This window comes from Macaca nemestrina, chromosome 16 (genome assembly GCF_043159975.1).
Source record: "Macaca nemestrina isolate mMacNem1 chromosome 16, mMacNem.hap1, whole genome shotgun sequence".
NCBI lineage: Eukaryota > Metazoa > Chordata > Mammalia > Primates > Cercopithecidae > Macaca > Macaca nemestrina.
The window spans coordinates 29,775,051-29,800,074 of record NC_092140.1 but is presented as its reverse complement, the minus strand read 5'-3'; the positions used below and the strand labels follow the sequence as shown (position 1 = coordinate 29,800,074).

Below are 25,024 nucleotides of genomic sequence, written 5' to 3'. Positions count from 1 at the left end.
GTATATATTCACATACTGACAGAAGAAAAGAACCTGGGTCAGAGACATATAATGTTTTTTATTTATTTATTTATTTATTTATTTATTTATTTAGAGATGGAGTCTCCCTCTGTTGCCCCAGCTGGAGGGCAGTTATGTGATCTTGGCTCACTGTAACCTCTGCCTCCTGGGTTCAAGTGATTCTCTTGCCTCAGCCTCCTGATTGCAGGTGCATGCTGCCACACCTGGCTAAATTTTGTATTTTAGTAGAGACAGGGTTTCACCATGTTGCACAGGCTGGTCTAGTACTCCTGAGCTCAGGCAATCCACCCACCTCGGCCTTCCAAAGTTCTGGGATTATAGGCATGAGCCACTGAGCCCAGCCACATACTGTTTATTATCCACAGCAAAATAATATCCAGTGCAATACCATGTAGCAGTTCCCTGTGCCCCAAATTTTGCAGGACTTGTCAGCACAGGTGAGGAAGCATGAACTTGAGAATTGTCAGCGCAGGTGAGGAAGTGTGAACTTTAGAAGATTCTGACCTTCACTGGGGCTACCTGTTATTTTCTCAACCTCTTTTTTAGACAGATTAACATTACTAATTACCCTGGAATGTAAGCAAATTTACTCCATGGGAGTGTAAGATGACATCCCTCATGTGATACCACACCATAATATAAGCCAAGTTTTGAGGTAGGGGAAGAGGTGGGCTCTATTTTCAAAAGCCTAGGATAAGATGACTCCAAATCTCTCCACAGGGATAAATTATCTCTAACTTCCAATTCGTTTTGCTATTCAATCATGCCCTTTGCTCAGAAGTCAAGATGCCATACAGAAACACAAGCAGAGAAAATACATGTGTCTAATAAGCATATCCTTAAGGAATGCAAATTATACTAATAATGAAATACTACTATACACTACTAGAATGGTGATGATCATTAAGAGTCACAATATCAAGTATTGGCAAGGATGTGGAGAAATTGAAACACTTTTACATTGTTAATGGGACACTAATGTTATGCATAAGCAAAAATACGATGCTTAGTTAAAAAGACCAGGCACAAAAGAAGCCAGATAACATTTATATTAGAGTTCAGAGAAGACAAATTTATAAAGATAGAAAGGGAATCTGCAGTTTCCTGTTGCCAGGCATACGAGCAGGGATTGACCTCACACAGGCATGAGAAATGCTTTTGTGTGAAGAAAACTAAAATTGGATTGTGGTGGTAGTTGTGCAATTGTGTGTATTTACTAAATATTACTTGAGCAATATGCTTACAAATGGTGAATTTAGATTATACCTCACTAACGCAATTTAAAAAGAAGGAATAGGCACTCACAATACATCTGAAGTTTAGATTCAAGAAAATGAAAAATAATATTTTTGATTCAGATGACTATAAATTGTATCAAAGACAATGTTTTTTTTTTGTTTGTTTGTTTGTTTTTTGTTTTTTGTTTTTTTTTTGAGACGGAGTCTCGCTCCATCGCCCAGGCTGGAGTGCAGTGGCCGGATCTCAGCTCACTGCAAGCTCCGCCTCCCGGGTTCACGCCATTCTCCTGCCTCAGCCTCCCGAGTAGCTGGGACTACAGGCGCCCACCACCTCGCCCGGCAAGTTTTTTGTATTTTTTTAGGAGAGACGGGGTTTCACCATGTTAGCCAGGATGGTCTCGATCTCCTGACTCGTGATCCGCCCGTCTCGGCCTCCCAAAGTGCTGGGATTACAGCAAAGACAATGTTAAAACTACCATACAATGCTTAATATCCTTTGGTACCATTCAATGCAAATCCCACTGGTTTTGTATCATCTCTACACCATAACTCTCATTAATTCCCCTTTTCTAACACAAATTCTACTGCCCTACTCTCACTCAAACCTTCTGGTGATTTCCTATGAAGCCACTATTCTGCAATGAACAGTTTGCCCTAAATCCAGAATCTTTCACAGAGATCTTTAACCTCCTTTCCTTCATTGAAAATGTATATCCTTGAGAATCGTGCCTCTTATGTCCCTGTGAAGTAAAAGGACCTCTTACTCTGACATCACAGGTATTCCTTACTCCCTGCCACTTCCACACCATTACATTTGTGCCCTTTTATACCAAGCTCTCTTCATTGAAGCTTATCTGTGCTATGATAATGCACTCTTGTTTTATTGAAAAAAAATGCAGTGCATTACAAATGGTTCACAAAAATGCCATTTAGCTATATCTGTCTACTTTATGCTTATACATGGCAGTAGCTTTGCAGAATTTCTGAGGATCTTACATTGCACTCAGTTTCCTATTACAAACAAAGAACTATATTATACAGTGCTAGAAAATCCTTCAAATTAGGCTAGATGTAATGCTTAATCTAAAGTTATTATCCAGAGTTAAAAAACTCATCAGGAACATAGACATATAATCATCTATGAAAACAAAGAACTAGGAATCTTCCCAGCTACCTCAAACTTGATATTCTTCTGTGGTATTTCAACCTACTTCTCATTTTTAAAAGCAAAAATAACTTACATGTCTGCCACTGTGAAATATTTTAGACTCTACGCCATGTGTCTACATGACATTCACAAACAACCCAGCAAACCACCCCTTTACCACATCCTACATCCCAGAGATTTTCCTTCTTGCCAGCGTAGTTTTAATGGTGTTAAATGGGCTGAAAGGCACACGTGCACACATACACACAAACACACACACACACAAACACACACACACACCATCAAAACCAAAATATTAAAAAACTAAATAAATAACGTTAGCTATATCAATGTATAAACAAGTAAAATACATATCCAAATCTCAAATGTAGTATTCCTAATTAAATTATTTTTTGACTCTTTATACAAATACCTAGTTCAAATGTTCAAATTATTAAATCAACTAAAGAACATATTTATAGCTTGTTTTCAGAGAGAGAGAGTCCCATTCTGTCACCCAGGCTGGAGTGCAGTGGTGCAAGTCTCGAATCCCTGAGCTCAAGTAATCCTCCTGCCTCAGTCTCCCAAGTAGGTAGGACTACAGGCATGCCCATGACACTCAGCTCATATTTATAGCTTCAGGTAGAACATAAACTTTCCACTTCCCAAAAGCATACCTTTGATAAAGTTAAACACTTAATTTAAGCAGTTTCTTTACAGGTAAGCTATAACTAATTTAAGTATTATTTAAACAAACTTATTTGAAAACAGAATTTTAATCTATTAGTTACTGTCTGTCTTCTTTTAAGGTATAATGTATTAATATTTATTAAATCAACCAACTTCATCAACACTATTCATATTCAAATGATTGGTGTGCAATCTCATATCTCCTATTATCCACTTTCCTGTACTTCTTGTATTCTCGCACATTCTTTCCTTACTTTGAATAGTAATCAAGCTCTCTTTATGCTTTGGCAGAATCTAGAAATCAGAAGGAGGCAATGTGTTAGATTTTCCTCCTTCCTTTACCTTTTTATTGTGTGTGTTCTTGTGTGTGTGTGTGTGTGTGTGTGTGTGTGTGTGTTTTCCATGCTCAATATCATATTTCACCCAGCTTTTAAGCTTGTTTATTTCAACCTCAAAAATGCCGTCTTCTTACTTACACATACATTATTTAAGACCTCCCTTTAAACTGATGAAATTTTATTTCAGCGAATGTAGATTAGACTTAACAGAAAAATAATGTATACTTGAATTAAACAGCTTTAATCATGCTTTTTCACTATGCTGGCAACTAACCTTGACCAGGCATGTGGAACAACTTAGTAAGGCTTTAAAATCACTTGAAGTTTTATCATATTGAAACAAAAGGCTAGTAATGCCAAAGTCAAAATAATCATTGTTATTTCTGGTAAGCATAATCAAAGCATTAAATTGAGTGAAGATGAAAAGTGTAGTGAGAGACAAAGATATCATTTTCAATAAATATCAAATATAGTTAAACCGGGTATTACATGGGCACTGACCTCAGATGAGTATATCCAGTGGTTTAAAATTAATATTTTTAAAAGTTAGGGAAGTTTTTTATATTTTAGTAAGGATGATTTGATTATACTATAAAATAACTACCTTATCTATAAATGAATGAATTTTCACACAAAGTGTTTAAAGCAGTTGAAGACAACTAATCCAAAAACAACTTGCAAATTCATTGGTTATGGTCCTAGACATGTTTATAAGCCTCTGGTTTACTATTGGTTTGTAATATTGTATACTATCATTAGTGCTTATGAATAATTGCACATGTATGTTAACCTGCATAATTTATTCATTGTCATACATTTCATTAAATATTGGGAATTTAGTTCAGACAGAATTGTTTTGTTTTTAATTAAAGTAAAGGTAATGAAGTAAAGATTATTTTATAATGATTGAACACAAAATATTTTTATGAATGTGTAGATCGTCCATTAATACTAGAGCTTTTAATTGTAATCTTATCTGGTGATTGATTACCTGTTGAGTAAAGTAATTACTTTACTTCTTTCAATTTTAATTATTTTGGTCTAAGTCGTCTTTTTCACAAAACCATGGAATGTGCTTGATTTTTAAAAAATTCACAAGCATTCTAATTACATATTTTCTCCAAACAAATTAACATTATATTTCTGAAAAGAATAGCTAATATGTGTATTTCAAAAACATCACATAAGTGACTGACCAGAATCTTCAGGGCTTATGACTTATTTATGATTGCCAGTTGAATAATATACTTCCTCTGGGCAGATAATTTTTTTTTTGATTGCATGATAGTTTTTGTTGTTGTTTTCTTCTCATTTAATTGTTATTTATCAAATTGATGTTTTAAGTGGTCATTTTTTGTTAAACATATTTTAAAAGATTTGGTGGGCAATGGCATTAGTTTTACAGTTCTTAAAAAGCAAAAGACTGTCTTACTAAAGAAGAATATCAGTTCAATCTATGTTTTTCTTCCTAACCTCACTGAAAAGAAAAATTACCTATGCCTTCTGATCATCAAGCCATTTATTCAGTATTCTTCCACTTTCAAGGTCTCTCAATAATTATAATCTAGTAATTATTCCTAGCTTAAATTAGCCATAAGGTCTTACCTGCAAGCTTTATCCAAGTTTAATCCCTGAATTCTAAAGATCTAAATCAGGGTAATTCATGTAACTACTGGGGCCTGATATTATTGAAGGTTATAGACCCAAACTAGGCTTCCAAAAAATTGGGCTTAGATGAGCTCTTTTATGTCCTTATTCTTTTAATTTGCAGAAAGATCAAAATCTTTATCTATATCACAAGTTCTCAATATCTGCATACTGTGCTAGGACAGTCTTCACATTGATCACAATCATCTCAGTCTGGCAGAATAAAGACAAATTTAATAACAGTTTGAAGTTTGAGCAGTGCCACACGGTATGTTGCAACAATGTTAATGGAAGAAATGTAGAAAATAAATAAATAAATAAATAAAACTGTACTGAATATTCATTCTTCAAATACCAGTGTAAGTCAGAAAGAGTTTTTTTTTTTTCTTGAGACGGAGTCGCTCTTTGTCACTCAGACTGGAGTGCAGGGCACAATCTCGGTTCACTGCAGTCTCTGCTTCCTGGTTTCAAGTGATTCTCCTCCCTCAGCCTCCTGAGTAGCTGGGATTACAGGCATCTGACACCACACCCAGCTAATTTTTGTATTTTTAGAAGAGGTGGGATTTCACCATGTTGGCCAGGCTGGTCTCAAACTCCTGACCTCAAGTGATCTAGCAGCCTTGGCCTCCCAAATTACTGGGATTACAGGCATGAGTCACCATGCCCGGCCCTCAGAATTAGTGTTTTCATGTTGGAAATGTTCTTCAGCCCTAGTGACTTTTGTAAAAGTCCTGCTGTTATTTCTGGTGACTTATTTTACTCAGATTTTCAGTTACTTTATTTTTATATATATATAAATAAATGTATATATAAATATATATATTCATATAAAAATGTATATTTATATTTACATAAATATAAATATTCATATATATATTCATATATAAATGTATATTTGAATATATTGAATATATAAATGAATATATGAATATATTCATATATAAATATATACATTTATGAATATATATTATATATTTATGAATATATATAATATATATGAGTATATATAATATATATGAATATATATATAAATTATATGTATTATATATTTCATTTGTAAGTGCATATATAATTTACTCTAATACATATATATAACCCTTTTAATACTTAAAGAGTATTTTTATAGGCCCTATGCTAACATCTAAAGATACAAATGCAGAAATGCAGCCATAGCCTCTACTATGATTCTGCTTGAAATCTAGTATTAATAGAAAGAATTTCTTTCAGTTATAGTTAAGAAACCTCTAATATAACATCTTTTGATACAATGATGAGAATACATAGATGTAAAGCCAAGTTTTGCAAGTTTCATTTTACTCCACCAGCCCTTCAAACACAGATTTGGAAGCAAATATGTAAAAATGGTGAGAAAATTGCTCATTTTCAAACTCTAATTAGCATGGCTTTCTCTGCATAAGAAGAAAACTGAGGAATTGACAAATTCATCACATTGGTAAAGCTAAACCTAATTTTAAAGTTTTATTTGAATTGTCTGACTAATTCACTTGTAACTGTGTGTTATTTTAAATTTCCTTAATGTACTTTTTTTCAAGATGTCTGAATATGAACATCAGATACCAGTTCTACTCAAAAGAAGACCAAAGTTACAGGTGAATGGTCATGATTTGAATTGAAAACTGAGGAAAGAGAGCCAGGATCTGTCAGAAAGTCCACAGATAGAGGCTGGGGTATGGAAAAGAAAAGCAGCAAGAACCTGGCTATAACTGACCCCAAGAGAACTTCAAGTCTTGCAGAAAGGGTAGGCAGGGATGCTTCTCAACTCCCTTCACACTTGTAACAAACTGCTCACTGCCAAACTGTTAGAGAGCCCTCTGGCCTCATGTTACCAGGCAATGCTGTTGGTGGAGATTTGGGAACTTCCTGGAGAAAGAGCACTGGATGGCCAGTTCATTCTGGTACACCCACATTCCCCTCAGACGTGAACAGAGATCCATTGTGCACCCATTGTAGGCCACTGCCCTGCACAGAGAACTCAGGTCTTGAGTTGCAGCATCACCATATCCTTCACAAACATAGCCCACAACTCGCTCTGACTTTGGCAAGCACAGGGAACCTGAAGGACCATGAGGAGCTGTGGGGTTCCTAAAGACCTAATCCTACACATGGGTCACCCCTAGGAGAGGTGGTAGTGCAGCCCATCAAAGCCTCCTTTGGGATAAAAGAAACATGCCCGCAGTGCCAATTGCTAAATGAGGTGGCACTGGTACCTAGGAGCAGAGGTGAAGAGAGGATTATCTCCTGCTCCTCCTATCCACTGTTATGGATGCAGCAGAGACTTTCCCCACTGGGGGCTGGCATGAGCACAAATGGAGACAGTTTTCCCAGCACTTTTTGTGGCAGCTATACGCCCACTGAAAGGAAGATACCCCACCCAGGCTTACATGAAGGACAGGACCCAACTCCTTTTTCCTATGCAGAGCAGCAGCATCCTGGAAAGAGAAGGTGGACAACCTGCAGAGCTATCCGCTGTGAACAGAGGCTCTTCCCTAAGGCCATTCCAGCGGTAGCCACCAGTGTGTTTCAATGGACCTCAGTTGCACTGTAGCTAGGAATCAAATGAAAATGTCTACATTTATGTAGGTCATAAGTCCTGTCATAGGGGTGCAATAGGGAAGTGGATTGCATTCCTGCTGGCCCAGGATGAGGTACAGGTGCAGCCCTCCAACCCACATCTATCCCTGAGACCTTAGAACAATCCAACACAAACTTCTCCTGCCATGTCATCAGAGCTGTTGCCTCCACTCATTATCAGACTACTGGCCCATAAGCTGGGTCTTACTCTTAATCAACACCTACTGGACTAGAGACTGAACTGCATCACCAAATAAAAAATCTGCTATCAGAAAGGCAAAGTGCTAGTGTATGAGGTAAGCTTCCTATAGACCTCCACATTCTCACCCCTGCAGAAGATAGTGTGTTGGCTCATAGACCCAATATATCACTACAACAAATAACATTTTAAAAAGCCTATATATATATATATATATATGCAAAAACTATCCCTAACTAAGGTACCTATATAGTGAATTGGTCCCCTGAAAGCATACAGAAATGAAACCGAATGATCATATACAAAATAGACCACAATCATACCCTCAAGGGGAAAAAGAATTTAAACAAATTAAAAATTCCATCTTCATGAAATGGGACTTCTTTCATATTAAAAATAAGATATGAAAGTTCCTTCAGATGAGACAGATCAGTATAAAAACTCTGGTAATTCAAAAAACAAAGACTGTTGTGACACTTACACACAATAACACAGGATAACACGAGCTTTTTAGCAATGGATGCTAACCAAGATGAAAATTCTGAAATAACAATTGGGAATTCAAAATATGGATTGTAAGAAAGTTCAGTGAAATCCAGGATAAACTGAAAACAACACAAAAATAATTTAAAAATAATAATTTAGTATCTGAATGACAGCTATATTCTTAAAGAAAACAAACAGAACTTCTAGAAGTGAAAAAAATTACTAAAGGAAGTTCAAGAATGAATGTTAGAGCTAGAAGAGCAGTCTTTCTTTTTTTTGGAACAGAGTCTTGCTCTGTCACCCAGGCTGGAGTGCGGTGGCACGATCTCCGCTCACTGCAAGCTCCGCCTCCTGGGTTCACGCCATTCTCCTGCCTCAGCCTCCTGAGTAGCTGGGACTACAGGCACCTGCCATCGCGCCCGGCTAATTTTTTTTTTTTTTTTTTTTTTTGTAATTTTAGTAGAGACGGGGGAGTTTCACCGTGTTAGCCAGGATGGTCTCGACCTTCTGCCCTTGTGATCCGCTGGCCTCAGCCTCCCAAAGTGCTGGGATTACAGGCGTGAGCAACCACGCCTTGCCAAAGACCAGTCTTTAGAATTAATCCAATCAGATATAAATAATGGGGAAAAAGTGAATAAAGCCTATGTGAAGAAATGAAACCTAAGACTTATAAGCATTCCTAAGGACAAAAAGAAAAAGCAATTAATTTAGAAAACATATTTGAGAGACTAATTCAGGGAAATTCTGTGATCTTGCTAGGGAAATAGACATCCAGATACAAGAAATTCAGAGAACATCTGTGAAATACTATACAGTGTGAATATAACGAAGGCAAATAGTCATCAGACTATCCAAGGTCAAGATCACCTATGAAGGAAATCTCATCAGACTAAAAGCAGACTTATCAGTAGAACCATTACAAGCAAGAAGAAATGAGGGGCCTATTTTCAGCTTTCTTAAAGAAAATAATGCCAGCCAAGGATTTCATTTTCTGTCAAACTAAGCTTCATAAATAAAGAAGAAATAAAGTATTTCCCAAACGAGTGCAAATTTGTTATCACTACACTGTTTCTATAAGAAATGCTCAAAGGAGTTGAAACATAGATACAAAAGAACAATACTCACTACCAGAAAAAGACAATACTCACATGTAAGAACAAGGTTCATAGATCCTATAAAGCAATTATACAATTAAGTCTACGAAGCAAATAGCTAACACATTATATCAGAAACAAAACCTCACATATCAATATTAACCTTGAAGAAAATGGCTTAAATGCTCCATTTAAAACATACAGATTGGCAAATTGGATTAAAAAAAAAAAAAAAAGAAAGACCCAACCATCTGCTGCTTACAACAGATCCATATAATGAGTAAAGACACCCACAGGTTCAAAGTAAAGGGTAGTAAAAGATACATCACACAAATGGAAAACAAAACAAAAAAAAAAATAGAAAGTCATTATTAATAAATACCCACTAGATCTAAGAAAAGCAATAGACTTCCATACAATAATAGTGGAGGATTTCCACACCCCACTGACTCCACTAGACAAATCAGCAAGGCAGAAAGCTAACAAAGAAACTCAGACATAATTAAGACTCTTGACCAAAAGGTGTTAATAGACATCTACAGAACATTCCACCCAGCAACCCCAGAATACACATTTTTCTCATCTATGCATGGAACATTCTCTAAAATTGACCAAACACTTGGCCATAAAGCAAGTCTCAATAAATTCAAAACAATGAAATAATATCAAATATCTTCTCAGATCACAGTGTAATAAAATTAGAAATCAATAGCAAGAGGAACTCTCAAAATTACACAGGACATGGAAACTAAACAACTTGCTCCTGAGTGACTTTTGGGTAAACAATGAAATTAAGGCAGAAATCAAAAATATTTTGAAACAAATGAAAACAGAGATACATCCCCAAATCTCTACCAGACTAGGAAAAAAATAAAATGAATTTCCTTAATGCCTTATATTTATCTATGTATGAATGAATGAGAAGGCTTATAGGTCATATATAAAGATCTAATATGGCAACAATGTTAGAAGACGATATAGCACTGTCTTCAACATTCTGATGGAAATATTAATGTATTTTTAACCTAGACTTTAGTTAACTGTGAGGATAAAGTAAAACCTTCTTCAAACATGCAAGTTCTGAAAAAAACAAAATCCTCCCAAAGACTTCTAGGAACTATAGATAAATGTGATCTGACAAAAGAGAGAAGTAAAGCAAGAAAGAAGATGTAAAACTAGGGTGGGGAAAGAATCCACCAAAGAAGAAAGGTATAGGAGACTCCCAGCATTAAGATAAAAGAGAGTTCTAAGGCTGACAGCTGAGCAATAAGCCTAGAAAACAATTCAGAACAGACCAAAAGGAAGAAGGATTTTGGGGGAAGCATCTCCATCTCTAGGAAAAAAAATAAAACAAAGCTGACATTAATTTATTCCATTCTCTGTATACAGATATAATGCTTAAGTCTTTTGTGCTTTTGTGGATAAATTCAAATAGAAAGAAAAGTAAACTAAAAACTTTGAGATTAAGATGACAATGCCCCTCAATTAAATACTACATAAGAAAGTAAATATAACCATAGAAGAGTAGCAAAATGTTCATAGATATAACAAACCCCAAATATTTCACAAAAACAAGATAAAATGATATAGCAACAATGAGGATGGGAAAAGAAGAAGTGTGTCTGGGTGTGGGAGTGAGGGGTTATATATTGGGTTGAGTAAATCCTAATTTTCCATAAAATGCTAGTTTTTCATAAAAAGCAATAGATTATTTTGTCCACTGAAGAATCATGAAATAAGAGAGTATGTTTGTTAGTGGGCTATTTGGAAAAGAATAAAATAAAAAACAAAAAATAGTGTTGCAGTGGTTGACTCTAGCATGGAGTGGAGTGGGGAAGTGACAGCAATTTTGTTGTAAACATTATAGTATTATCTTCAATAACATAATGTCTTATTGTTAGAATAATAAATGGATTTAAAATAAAATGAGTGACTTCATATTTTTAAAATATATTTGAGAAAATGATTTTAGCATACTCTTATTAGGAAAAGTTTCCTGATAAACAAAATGTAATAATGTGTCCTTCAGTAGATATTTCTATTATAATTTATGTCATATGTCAGGCCATCAGAAACAGAGAGAATGGAATGACCTGAATTTCCAAGCTATGATAAGGCAATACTCAATTATTGTGACATAAATGAAATGCTAAAATAATATAATAATGAGACTCCTCCTGGCTTGATGAGAGAAATAGTTCTGGTTTTCAGGTTGGGCAGAGGTAGAGCAGACTACATGTTTGCCCAATTTTTTGTTACACTGAATCTCACTTACTCTTTGTATTTGGGCAAAATGCTCATGAAACCTGCCATGATGTGCTCTTTGTAGGGTAGCAGGTGGAGGGTAGAAGGTGGGAACAAAGAAAACAACAGAGAGTTGACTAACCTGCAGAGGCAGAAGTGGTAAAATCTAGTTGGTTAATTTTACCTTTTAGAAATTGAAGCCAGAGTGGATAGGAGAGTGAAAATAGACTAAAACTCTTATTTTATTCCAATGAAATTTAAAAGATAAAATATTTTCAAAATGATTTTTACAAGATTATGCTGTTTTTATAAATTCTTCCTATAATATGTTCATAGAGAACAATAACAATATACTATTTAATCTCGAATTTACATCATGATAAAAACATAAAAACATAAAATGTTGCATTCATATTTGCAACTTTTATAACACATTTGATTAAAAGTAACAGATTCAAGTGCTTGTTACTTTGCCTCTTAAATAGGTCTTGGGGAAAAGAATTCATTAGAAATCTCACTGGAAAGAAACTGTTGATATACGCTGCTGACTTCTGCCACCCATGCAATTGCTTATACAACATGGCAATAAAAACAAATAAGAGAACAAAATACAAAATCTGACAGTCTTTTAGGAAACTTGGAGCTAGAATGTGACATACAATTGTCATAATAACTTTTCACGGTTTACAGAATAACAGTTTCCAATGTAGTTTCCCCGGTTTATTTTTCTTGATCCAAACTACAGGCATAACAGTATTATTTTTCTAACGATATTTTTACATTTTTAAATGAAGACAGTGTGGTTAAACACCATTGAATAGTCTTCTCAAGACTGCTGTACTTATGATGCCAACCATTATAAGGGAAAGCTAGTTATGATTTTAATTACATATAGCCTACATTTTAATAAAGTCAACATGTCTGGCAAAATATATTTAAAAGAAAATGTGGGATGAATGTCTGCTCTTCGTCTGCTCGGGGGCCAGTGCCCTATGCCGCGTTCTCTTGTGATCCCTGACCTAACCCATCTCTTCCTTTTCCCCAACCTCAGGTGGAGCCGCCATCACCCTCCATGTTGAACCCTCGGATACGATAGAAAATGTAAAGGCCGAGATCCAGGATAAGGAAGGAATTCCTCCTGCTCAGCAAAGGGGGATCTTTGCTGGCAAGCAACTGGAAGATGCATGGACTTTGTCTGACTACAATATTCAAAAGGAGTCTACTCTTCATCTTGTGTTGAGACTTCGTGGTGGTGCTAAGAAAAAGAAGAAGAAGTCTTACACCACTCCCAAGAAGAATAAGCACAAGAGAAAGAAGGTTAAGCTGGCTGTCCTGAAATATTATCAGGTGGGTGAGAATGGCAAAATTAGTCGCCTTCGTCAAGAGTGCCCGTCTGATGAATGTGGTGCTGGGGTGTTTATGGCAAGCCACTTTGACAGACATTATTGTGGCAAATGTCTGACTTATTTCTTCAACAAGCCAGAAGAAAAGTAATTGTATGAGTTAATAAAATACATGAACTAAAAAAAAAAAAAAAAAAAAGAAAATGTGAAGGTGTTCCCTGTGGAATAAAACTTATCACTTAATATTTAAGTCTCATTTTCACATATAATATATGCTTAAAATATTATTTCTGCTTCACTGTGTCAAATAATTGTTACACATTTGAAATTTCATGAGTTATCACACTAGCTGAATTAGTGTCACACCTATGTCACATGTGAGAATCACCAAATAGAACACATATAGTGCCCTAAAATGGGAAATGGATAGAATTTCACTGTCATTAAAAAAAATTATCTGAAAATCTACTTCCCATATAACTAATATTACAAAAAATTATTAATAATGTAAACTATATTGAATTTAAATATCCTTGCAAAATTTGACAATTTTGATAGGCCAAATACGAAGCTGGTTTTTCCCTTTGTGAATTAAAAATTCCTCAATTTTACATGTTGGAATGGACACACAAGGATAATACTGAATCAATGTATTTTTAAAGAATATAACAAACTGTATGATGTTAGGAATTTTTATGACATTTGTAGAATGGTTTCATATTTTTAAGATAAATAGCCTAACAAGGTACACTAAACCTCTCTTTGTTTTACATCAAATACGAGGGAAGAAAGCACAGCCAGACAGTCATGATGGAGAGAAGAATCAATGCACTTTTAACAATGTGAATTCCAGATTCACAAAGACCCAACAGAAAACTATGTGGAAAAGATGAAAGCCTGTGCTCACCTTTGCTTTCATAAGTCTCTGAGGACATCTGTCTTGGATTCATTGGGTTTCAGAAAGCCCAGTGTGCTTGGGAGCGTTGTAAAACCAGATCCTCCCTGTCTCTTAGGATGTAATATATCTCTGAACGTTTGCTTGTGGTACTAGAGCCAAAGATAATTATTCAGAATCCTTTTGGGCTTCCTAAGGAAAAGGCTAGAGAGAGAGAACAAATAGCATGCTGCTGAAGTACAAATGTTGACGAAATGATAATGACTGAGACAGCATGTCAAGAAGACTTCTTCAGTTAATTCTTCCTACAGCTGGAAAAAAGTGCAGTTACCAATTAGGCATCATTTGTATTGTTTACTTGCCAATTCTGAGCTATATTATTCTAAAACCTCAAATTTCTTAGAGGCCTTAATGGTTGTATGGGCTGTATCATAAAAGCATAGCCACAGACAACATAATGTAAGGAAAACCAACATTTTTCTCACTACTAAATTTCAATCACTCAGTAATTCCACCATTTATGGTTTCATTAAATAGAAATATAAAGCTTCTATTATTATGCAACACTACCTAAGATGGTCAACATAGGAAGCACTGGAATTATTTTGATACTAAATATGCTTTTCATAGAATTTAGACATCCTTTTAGCAGAATTCACTGGTAACAGAACCATAAACTGTTCACTCTATATGCTATTCCATAGAGGGGTAAGATGAATGTGAAGTATTCACTGCAGATGAGAGCTGGGGAGCAATATGGGAAGAAGGGGATAATGTAAGGGAAGACCAACTGAAGATAATCTCTGGGATAAGTCACAAGAAAACCCCCCTCAAGTTTACCTCAAATACTTGGACTGACATCAATAGAACTCCACATTCTCTGGAAATCTTTTCTCTCTCAGATAATTGATTGGGTTTTTATGCTATTTGATCACAATTTCCCACCATTGCGACTCCATATAGCTCTAACACGTTTGTTCTTTCATCTCACTTTTACTTTGTTCTTTTGTTCCCTAATCTGTCTCACTCCCTGCATCTCTTTTCTTATTCTCCCTCCTTTTTCTAATAATTACCACTTAAATGACTCAGGTTGCTAACATACTCAAATAATTTGCCCTTCTGCTCTTCCACTCCATTCATCTAGCAAAACCGCCTGTCTGGATTGAAATAATTGTTATTAATGATACAGTAAATAGTGGATCAAGGGAAGTCCATAAGCAATGAAAACTGATCATGTTTTTATGTCTCTGATTACATTTGGGATACCAGCCTTGCCCTGCACTAACTCCTCTAATCTCTTAACTTTTAATTTGAGCATCTTTTTTTCTTTCCATCTGTTCCATCCCTTTCCTCAGAGGCAATTTTTAAAAACACCAGATGAGAACCCACTCAACTTTCTGCCATCAAACCCATAATTGTACCCTTCTCTGAAAACCTTATTAGGCTTTTCTGTGGATTTGGATGCTGATTAGTGAGGGAGACCTTGGCTGGAAGGGGAATGACCTTGAATTTTCCCACAGAGCCCATCTCAGCCATGTTACTACAATCATGGCTATAACCCAGTCATGGTGCTGATGCTGGGAACATTTAATCTTTGTTTACCAACCATGTCAGAACCAAAACTATTCTGACAACTTCCATATTCTCCCCCTCTGCAATGTGAGAGGAAGGGAAAGTAAGGGTTGCCATCAGTGGCTTGGGATTTACAAAACTCAATTAGTGGCTTCTTTTATCTGTGCTACAGTCTCCATTACCTTCCACTTCCCAATTCATAACTAAAAATTTAGGAATATTCGTGAAAGGACCCGCTCTCCTGGAGCTTCTGGTGATGTTGAGTCCTTCTTGACTGCCCAGCTTTCATGAACTCGTTGATCTGTTAACTGAAATCAACATTAGTCCTTAGGTCGTGCATTAGATATCTAAACTTTTTCATCCTATATATCTGCTATTTTTTTATCCTTTGACCTACATTTGCCCCTTCTCTCTCATTTCATTCTGTATCTCTGTGTAGTTGAGCTTTTTTTGTTCTTATTTTACATATTAGTGAGATCGTGCAATATATTTTTTCTCGCTTATTTTACTTAGCATAATGTCCTCCAGGTCTATTCATTTTGTGGCAAATGTAGGGTCTTCTTTTTAAAGGCTGAATAGTTATTCCATTGTGTGTATATATATACACACACACACACACCACATTTTCTTTATTCATTCATTTATAGGTGGACATTTATATTATTTCTATATTTTGGCTATTGTAAATAATGCTACAATGAACATGGGAGTGCAGGTATTTTTACAAGTTGGTGATTTTATCTCCTTTGGGTATATATCTAGAAGAACGATTGTCAGGTCAGATGGGAATTTGATTTTTAATTTCTTAAAGAATTATTGTGAAAAATAGTATGGCGTTTCCTAAAGAAAATACAAATTAAATTTTCTTTTTAATTCAGATTTTATCAGAAAAAAGTTGACTTTTGTCTTTACGATTTTAATTTTCTAAACCATGATTGTTTATTTGCATATAAATAATATCATTTAATTTATGTTTGCTAATATGAAGTTTTTGTGAAAGTCATATTCTACCATGCAATAGGGTAAAGGGTAAATAAGTGCAAAATATGTGCCAATATGTGGAAGTGGTTCCTCAGAAAAAGTTAAAAATATAGGCTGCTGTAAATTAATTTTTACTTCTAGAAATAGAAAATCTTGAGAAAATTTCCTCTTAATTGATGGATTAATTATGCTTTAGTTATTAAAATATTCCTGCATTAAAATTTTTGTAACTCACCTCTAAAATTATTAATTACTTAAAACCAAAATTTATATAAACTAGTGACTAACTTATTTTGAGGCTTCACACTTGACATGCTGGCCACTTACTTGGATTTCTAACCCAACTAAATTACCTTTCTCTAAATTAATTCCTAAACTTAATTTTTAATGTGACCTGAAAATAAGTTTATGTACTTATAGAAATAAACAAAGTATACCACATAAATTTGAACATTGATTCTTATGTGCTATACATATTTGACCCATTTTTTTTTTTTCCAAAGTGTCTTTGAAAACTCTGGGAATTTCTTGAAATTGACAATTTTAGCTGCTGTTCACTTGGGTTCCTAATTATGTGGCATATAGATTCACATGAATCACAAAGCATCAAAAGGAATGTTTTATTACTATAGCCTCATGTATCAACTGACAAGTATTTGATGTTAACTAATTCATTTTAAATCCCTGACAATAATCCACTGTTCTCATCTTTCAATGTTATCTGTTTTTAGAAGAGGGCAAAAAGATGAAAGAAAAAATAGAAGAATAAAAGACATTCACTATAATATTCAAAGAGTAAAAAAGTTATTTCAAATAATAGAAAAATTACTATTTTAAGCATTGAGTATTACATGTGATGGATTTCTTTCTCTCTGGGTATGGTCATGTTATCTTGACTAACTTTATTGAAAGCTTTACTAATTTACTTTAAATTTTGTTTATTAAAACTGCAGCTCTACTTCTGGTGATCTTCCCATTTAATTTCTCTCCATGAAAACTGGAGCTTATGAGAAAGTCTTCAGTTAGAGTAATATTTTTTATATCAGAGACTGGAGGTATAAAGCAGTAGAAAAAACATAAAAATCTGAATATGGGAAGAGAGTTTTTATAAATTCTAGTTGTTAAAATAAGTGTTAAAAGGAGTACTTTTCGAATGCCTCTAATATTCACATTTTTTCTGTGAGGCTGTAGCAATCAAATTTCCCCAGAAAAATAAAACCAATAAAATATCTCTATCTATCTATCTATCTATCTATCTATCTATCTATCTATCTATCTATCTATCTATCTATCATCTGTCATGTATCTATCTACATATCGTTACCTAGCTATCTATGTCTATCTATATATGAAAAGATTTATTTCAGTGAATTTGCTCACATTATTCCGAAGACTGGCAAGTCTGAAATTTGTTTGCAATTTGCAGGCTGGACGGCGGGAAAATCAAGCAGTAGTTGATGTTCTGGTCTTAAGGCAGATTTCTTCTCCTTATCAGGAACATCCCTGTTTTTGCTCTTAAGGCCTATCAAATGATTAAGTAATCCTCACCCATATTATTGAGAGCTATCTCCTATACTTAAAGTTAACTTATTATAGATGTTAACCACATGTACCTTCACAGCAACACCTAGGTTAGTGTTTGATTAAATAGTTAAGAATTAACACTTGTCAATTTGACACATAAAACCAACCAACACAGAGGCCATGTATGTATAAGCAAGCCATAACAGCAAATATTTTAATAGACAAATTTTCTTTATTCTGTTTTTTTGTTATTTTTAGTAAAAAGTAATTTTTAAAGTATTTCTATATTTTTCATGGCATCACTATTATACAAGGAGAAATTAAGAAATGTGAGCTGAGCTATACAAAGTGTTGAAATTTAATATTTATAAATATAAGTTAATCATTCTTAGGACTAAGATATCTGAATTAAATTTTGTTTAGTACTCAACATATCTGTAATTGTCTCATCACTTGCTTTATTTTAAATATAATCATTTTGATAGATACTATACTTCCTAAAGTTTAAAGAATTTATCTAGTAATTGACATATTTCCAACAGTTTCAAATTATTTTTCTCTTAATTCATATTTTAACAATTAAATCACTTAGGACAGGTATGTGTTGGCTTTCCTGACCTCTTTTTGCCTTTAAAATACTTCTGACATCTTATTTGTTTTCTATACTGGGATTATAATTAAAAATTATCTTTTGATTATTTTCTCATCAAAATTGAGTTAGAAAAATGTTTTATTATCATTATTATTATTATTTTGTGTGTTAGAAAAATGTTTTATTATTATTATTATTATTTTGATTTTTTTTTCATTTTACAAATTCAGTGATTCAGAGTCTATTCAAGACTTAGGTAACATTTTGGATGAATAAATATGGGGTTCATTACTTTGTTTCAGGCCATGAGAATGCTATAGCTATAATGCACAGAAGGGCTAACATAGTCACATTATTGCAATCATCTAGATAATTGGGCATTCTCTAAAATTTGCAGCATTCTTATTTTACTGTTTCAGGTCATGAAAACTATTTTTTATTTATAGTATTTTAAGAAATATTTTGCATTTTAAATCTTTAGATATTTTGTTTAGTTGACTGTGTCCTTGTCTCCCATTACTTTCAGGTAAAGATGCATTCATATTTAAAATTGTCAGTTCAAAATACTATATATGCTATTTTGTTGACATTGTCAAAGAAGGAATTTAGATTCATACACACACACACACACACACACACACACACACACACACACTTACTTCAGTTTACTGTTCCATAAGTGCCTAAAGTGAGTACCAGGACATGACCTTGGAATCTAGGAAACTAGATAGGGAACATGGAAAAAAATTAGTCTGAAATTGCAATGGCAAGATTGTATGCTCTTAGCAATATTCTAAAACACAAAAAAGCAAGACACTTGTGATAAGCAATGAGGCAGATAGAGAAAGATTTCTGCTTTTATATATATCCAGAAATGGTAGCAGTTTATTAATTCTTGTTTGGGCATTTAAATGAGTAAAGAGTACTTTAAAACAATATTTTCTTTTCCTACTTACCAATTGCTGCTTAGAATATAATTCAATATATTGAAAAATAAACTCAAATATAGCCTAACAAAGGAGTGTTTCTTTTAAATCTTACATGTAGAAGGCAGAACACTCTAAATTACTTTTTATTATATTTTGAGCACTCCATAAAGACTTAGATAATAGTTGATTGAGTGTTTTAGATATTGATGACGCACAGAAAACGTCTGCATTCTTCTCCTTAACAATTAAAATAACAGCATTAATCCTAAACTGAAACATGCTTTATTTTGATTATTTGCCCCTAATATTTGCCCCTCTGTTAATTTTTCAATTTTAAATTGCAAATTATATTTTATGATATGCAATATACAATGATGCTATAAAAATCTATCAATATCTATTATATTTCCATCAAGACACTCACTTGCATTTATGTGGAAATACTATCAGAGTTTTAAAAATAGGATTTATCTACCATTTGGGCAGAGAAAAGATATCTAGGCACACATAAATAATGAGCAGTGAATGACCAGGGAGTTCTCAAGAAATAGAATCATCATTTTTTTGGTTTTGTTTTGTTTTTTGAGGGAGGGTCTCACTCTGTTACCTACAGTGCAGTGACACAATCACAGGTCACTGCAGCCTCAACCTCCCAGGCTCAAGCCATCCTCCCACCTCAGACTCTTGAGTAGCTGGGGCTATAGTCATATGACACCACATACAGCTAATTTTTTTTTAAGAGATGGGATTTCATTATGTTGCCCAGGATAACACAGAATCAGAAATTTTAATAATGGTTTGTATTTTCTGTTGTCACAGACATTGCCCTAAATGAATTTGAGTTGTCCCAAGTGAATATGTTTACCTATACAAGAGGATACGTTTGCAATCATAGCTGATGTCAAACATTCATTATATAGCTTTTCTGTAAGTTTTTGCTGCTTTATTACTGCTAAAATCTCCAGCTGGAAAGAGGCAAGAAAATTAAATTTTTACAAAAGTCAGGTCAGTTGAGGAGCTCCACTGCTAATAGCACCAGCTTCAAGTAGATTTGTATATGAGCTTGTCCCAGAGGGAACAATTTCTAATAAAATCTGACTCTACTTTTAAGTTTTCTACATTAGGCACTTTGAATGGATCCACACAACAAAGTGAACACTAGGCAGCGTCACTGTTTTCTGATATGCAGTTTTAAATATTGTATATTACCCCAATTGCACATCTAGAAGGATATAAAAACATATTGTATGCATGTTTGGATTACAAATCAATTTAATGACATATGTTTGTGAATATACTTATCTTTAATTTACTTTCATGCCTTAAGAGGAAGTAATTCTGTGAGAGTGATTTCTATATCACTTTAACATATTACCACAGGTGTTTTGTTTGTTTGTTTGTTTTTGGCCTAAAACAACACACATTTATTATCTAACTTCTGTAGGTCAGAAATAGGGATGAAACTGCTAGTTTTTTGCACTGGGTCTCAGAGAGCCAAAATCAGTGTCAGTGAAGCTTTGCTCACCCTTTCTGGAGGCTCTGGGGAATTAACCAGTTTCCACATACATTCTGGTTGGTTGGAAGAATTCAGTTCCTGTAACTGAGGTTCTCATTTCTTTTCTGCCTCTCAGCTGTGGGGGTTAATCTTCCCTCCTAGAGTTTGGGTGTTTTTCTTCTCATGCTTTTAGGTGCTTGTGACATTCTTCTTAATGGCCCTTCTCACCCGTGGTCTCCAGCAACAGCAAGTGGATTCCCTCTCAGACTTTGAATCTCTCCAGTTTCCCTTTTGCTGCCTCTCTATGCCATCTTGTTCTTCAACTAGCTGTAGAAAATTCTCTGCTTTTGTTTTTGTTTGTTTGTTTTATTTTTTGAGATGGAATCTCACTCTGTCACCCAGGTTAGAGTGCAGTGGCATGATCTCGGCTCACTGAAACCTCCGCCACCCCCCCACCGGGTTCAAGCAATTCTCCTGCCTCAGCCTCCTGAGTGGCTGGGATTACAGGTGTCTGCCACCGTGCCAGGCTAATTTTTGTATTTTTAGTAGAGACGGGGTTTCACCATCTTGGCCAGGCTGGCCTTGAACTCCTGACCTCATGATCCACCCGCCTCAGCCTCCCAAAATTCTCTGCTTTTAGAGGCTAGATTAGATTAGATTCAGTGATTAGATCAGCAGCACCTGGATAATTCAGGTCATCTTTCCCTATTTTAAGGTCTATGACATTAATTTTGTCAGCAAAACTCCTTTTACCACACTGGGTAACACTCACAAATTTTCAGGGCAAGAACATTGCACATTTGCAAGGGTCTACTATTCTGGCTACCGGAACTGCTAGTCCACAGGAATTGGTTTACCTTTTCCTTTATGTTAGCATCTGATTTTTTAGGGTCACATTTTTTGAAATATGAATACAACACTTAATGTTGTATAATACAGTTATCGTCAATTGAAGAAATACATTAATTTTTTTCTATCTTAATTACAGAAAGAGTAGCATGATGTTTTAATTACTTAAAAAATATTGAATCAGGGGTTTTAAAAGTATCTGATATCTACCCAAACAGTTGTGTTTCTCGTTTTAAGAAAATCAGTAAATTGAATATTAAGAGACAGATTTTCCAGTCCATTTTTTGTTCTGCATTTCCCCCCAACTCCCCAAAAACATATAGGATCTGAAATTCCAAGATATCATGTTCATTTTACGTCCCCAACAATAAGACTGTATTGATGCTGGCTGAAATCGATGAATGTGTGACAGAATATTATTTCCATCCTTCATTAATATTCTAAATAGGCTCTACATTTAAATAGTTTCTATTTCCCATTCATTTCCTCAGAGAACTTAACATTCTTAGGCCAGAAAAAAACATGTTAATTTGTACCTTTCAATATGTTCTTTCCCCTCTATGCCTTAAACATTATCTGTAGCTCTGTTATAAGCTCTGGTATAAGTATTGCAACAAAAAATGTCCTGACTGTTCGTCACTCCAAGCATATTCTTTAGAAATAATATATTTTCAGTCCTGAAAGTGCTTGCTTACGTTTAGTTCATTAAAGTTTATTATTTCCTAAAATGCATGAAGTAAAAAATATTTCCGTTCATGTTTTAGATTTTCTATTAATTTTACTCTGCTCTTCCTTTTCTCCCATTTTCATAAACTAAGTAAACATAGTAAACTCTCCACAGTTTTTAAAGCATGAAATCCTTTCTGACATAAGCAGGAAACTACTTGAGTTTAATGATGAGGCAGAAATCCAACTGATTACAACAGTATCATCTACTGATTTTAACAGTGAGAAATTCTGTGACGCTATTTTGGGAATGTAATTTCTTTGCAGTCTGTCCCTTCGGCACCCAGGACATTTCTGGAATGATGGATATTCTATGAGGAAGGCAGTGTCAAGCCTACAGACGTGCCTGAACACACTGTGGAAATTTATGGCCTGCTTTCTTGGTGCTAATGTAATGAGCTACATCATAGTTGAGGTTCAAGAAGAGAAGCTGTAATTTCAGAATTTGACATACATGGATGTTAGAAAAATTAACCATTTTCAAACAGATAAAAGCCATGCATGTATTTTCCTGTATGTTGTTGTATATAAATATAAGTGAAATTAGACTAATCATGGAAATGAATGATTTTCTAGCACATTTCCACTTAAAAAGGATAATAAAATATTTAGGAAAATCAAGATCTAAGTGAGCATTGATACTTTTTATAACAATTGGATACGGAATTTTAATTTCTTTTTTTTTTTTTTTGGCAATAAAGTATTAGTAATATCCTAAAGTTTTACACACACACACACACATACACACACACACCTATTGTCAGACAGAATGAGAAGATTCTGTTTGGAATTATTTTTCTAAAACAGAATAAAGATTTAAGCCAGGAAAACACATTGACAAGTTATTTAGGGTACTGTATTTTTAAAAGAAATATAGCAAAAGTCTTCTATGGAGCTATCTTTGAAAAGTCTCCCTAATACTGTAATACCATGTTTGATGCTTTCTAAAGTCAAATATGTGGTGACAAGTAAATGTATTCCTTTATCAGCCCAAGTACAAAACTTTTATGTATGTTTCAAGCCAATTGTCATTTTTTAATCTCCAGTTAAAATTTTAATTATCAATAACAAACGTGGACATGTAATTATATTCTATAGCCGATCTGTTTAAGCAGGTCTTACTCTTTTCACCCCAAGCTAAATAATCTCAGTTGGTACATCACTGTCTTGAGATTTTAGTACAAAGTGGGTTTCTGTTAAAAATAACTATAGTTATAACATCAAAAAAAAGCTTGAGATAAATAGAAATTTTAGTTCATGATTTTTTCAAGAGTGCAAACATAATTCAAATATAATTGCTACTTTAAAATTTCACTTATGTCAGACAGTAAGCAATCACAAGTACAGAAAACAACAGTTATTTGTTGAACAAATAGTGAAGACTTTTATGAACAGGATACCTTTCATGTAGTGGGCCACATGAAGAAATTCACATTAACATGAAATTTTGACTTTGCATATGGATGCATATTTTTTCATAGCTTTTGAAGTCTACAGGAATCTCATCACTTTCTTCTCAGAATGTTCTCCATGAGATAATTGTGTGCCATTTTGAGATGGGAGAGTTCCCTGAACCCCTTTGCTAGATTTGCGACAGGGATGTGAACAGCTTACTCCACCACCATACTCAAACCCTTTGCAGGAGGGAGAGCACACAGACAAGTGAGTGCCAGGGCTGGGGCAAGGGCTTTTGGGCTCTGGCCCCATGGTAGTGTCTAGGGGTGTGCTACAACTAATGCTCTTTTAGCAGTTGCCATGTGCAAATGACTAAGTGTTAACCAGCTTAGTGGTGAGTTGGGTGACAGCCTTTTACACCCTGCCCTCTTGGTACCCTGGTCCTTGTCTGACATCCACGAAGAATCAAATCACATAGACTTGAGGGATAATGAATGTGGAGGTGTTATTGAGTGATGAAGGTGGCTCTCACTTGGATGGGGAGCTGGAAAGGGGATGAAATGGGAAGATAATCATCCCCTAAAGCTAAGCCATCTCCAGTTGGCTCCTCTCCAAAGTCATGCCATCTGAAATTAAGCCAAGTCTATCCACAGTCTCCGACACTCAGTTGCCTCTTCTCCTATTGACATTCAGCCTCTTGGCCCTCTGCCAGCTGAGGTCTGGGGTTTATATGGGCACAAGGTAGAGGAGCAGGGCAGGCCAAAAGCAATATTTGGGTGGGAAAACAGGTATGAGAAGTTCTCATTTAGGGCTGCGGGCTCCAGCTTGAGAGTGGAGAACTCACCAGGGATCCTACACTCTTCTACCCAGTATTTCCTGGCCTCTTGTCTGTATCAATTTCAATTAAAATCTAACGTAGTTTCCTTCTACTTTCAAAAGCCACTTTAAAGTATAAGTACAATTTCTTATGTTACTAAGGGAAATCACTATGTGGATGAATACAGATACATTCACTTAACATTTTAAA

The 25,024-nt window shown here is 34.8% G+C and overlaps 1 protein-coding gene and 1 long non-coding RNA gene across 2 annotated transcripts in view; one reads left to right on the top strand and one right to left on the bottom strand.

The window, feature by feature from the left end:
* Positions 1-25,024, bottom strand: part of LOC139355383 (uncharacterized) — a 96,015-nt gene that overhangs the window by 55,777 nt on the left and 15,214 nt on the right. Inside the window, exon 2 of the long non-coding RNA XR_011614703.1 lies at positions 19,263-19,326. This is a non-coding gene — a long non-coding RNA (uncharacterized lncRNA). The remainder of the gene's footprint in view (positions 1-19,262; positions 19,327-25,024) is intronic.
* On the top strand, positions 469-13,190 carry LOC112426650 (ubiquitin-ribosomal protein eS31 fusion protein-like). Its single transcript, XM_071081702.1, has 3 exons — positions 469-493; positions 7,220-7,615; positions 12,748-13,190. The coding sequence occupies exons 1-3, from the start codon at positions 469-471 to the stop codon at positions 13,188-13,190; spliced, it is 864 nt and encodes a 287-aa protein (XP_070937803.1).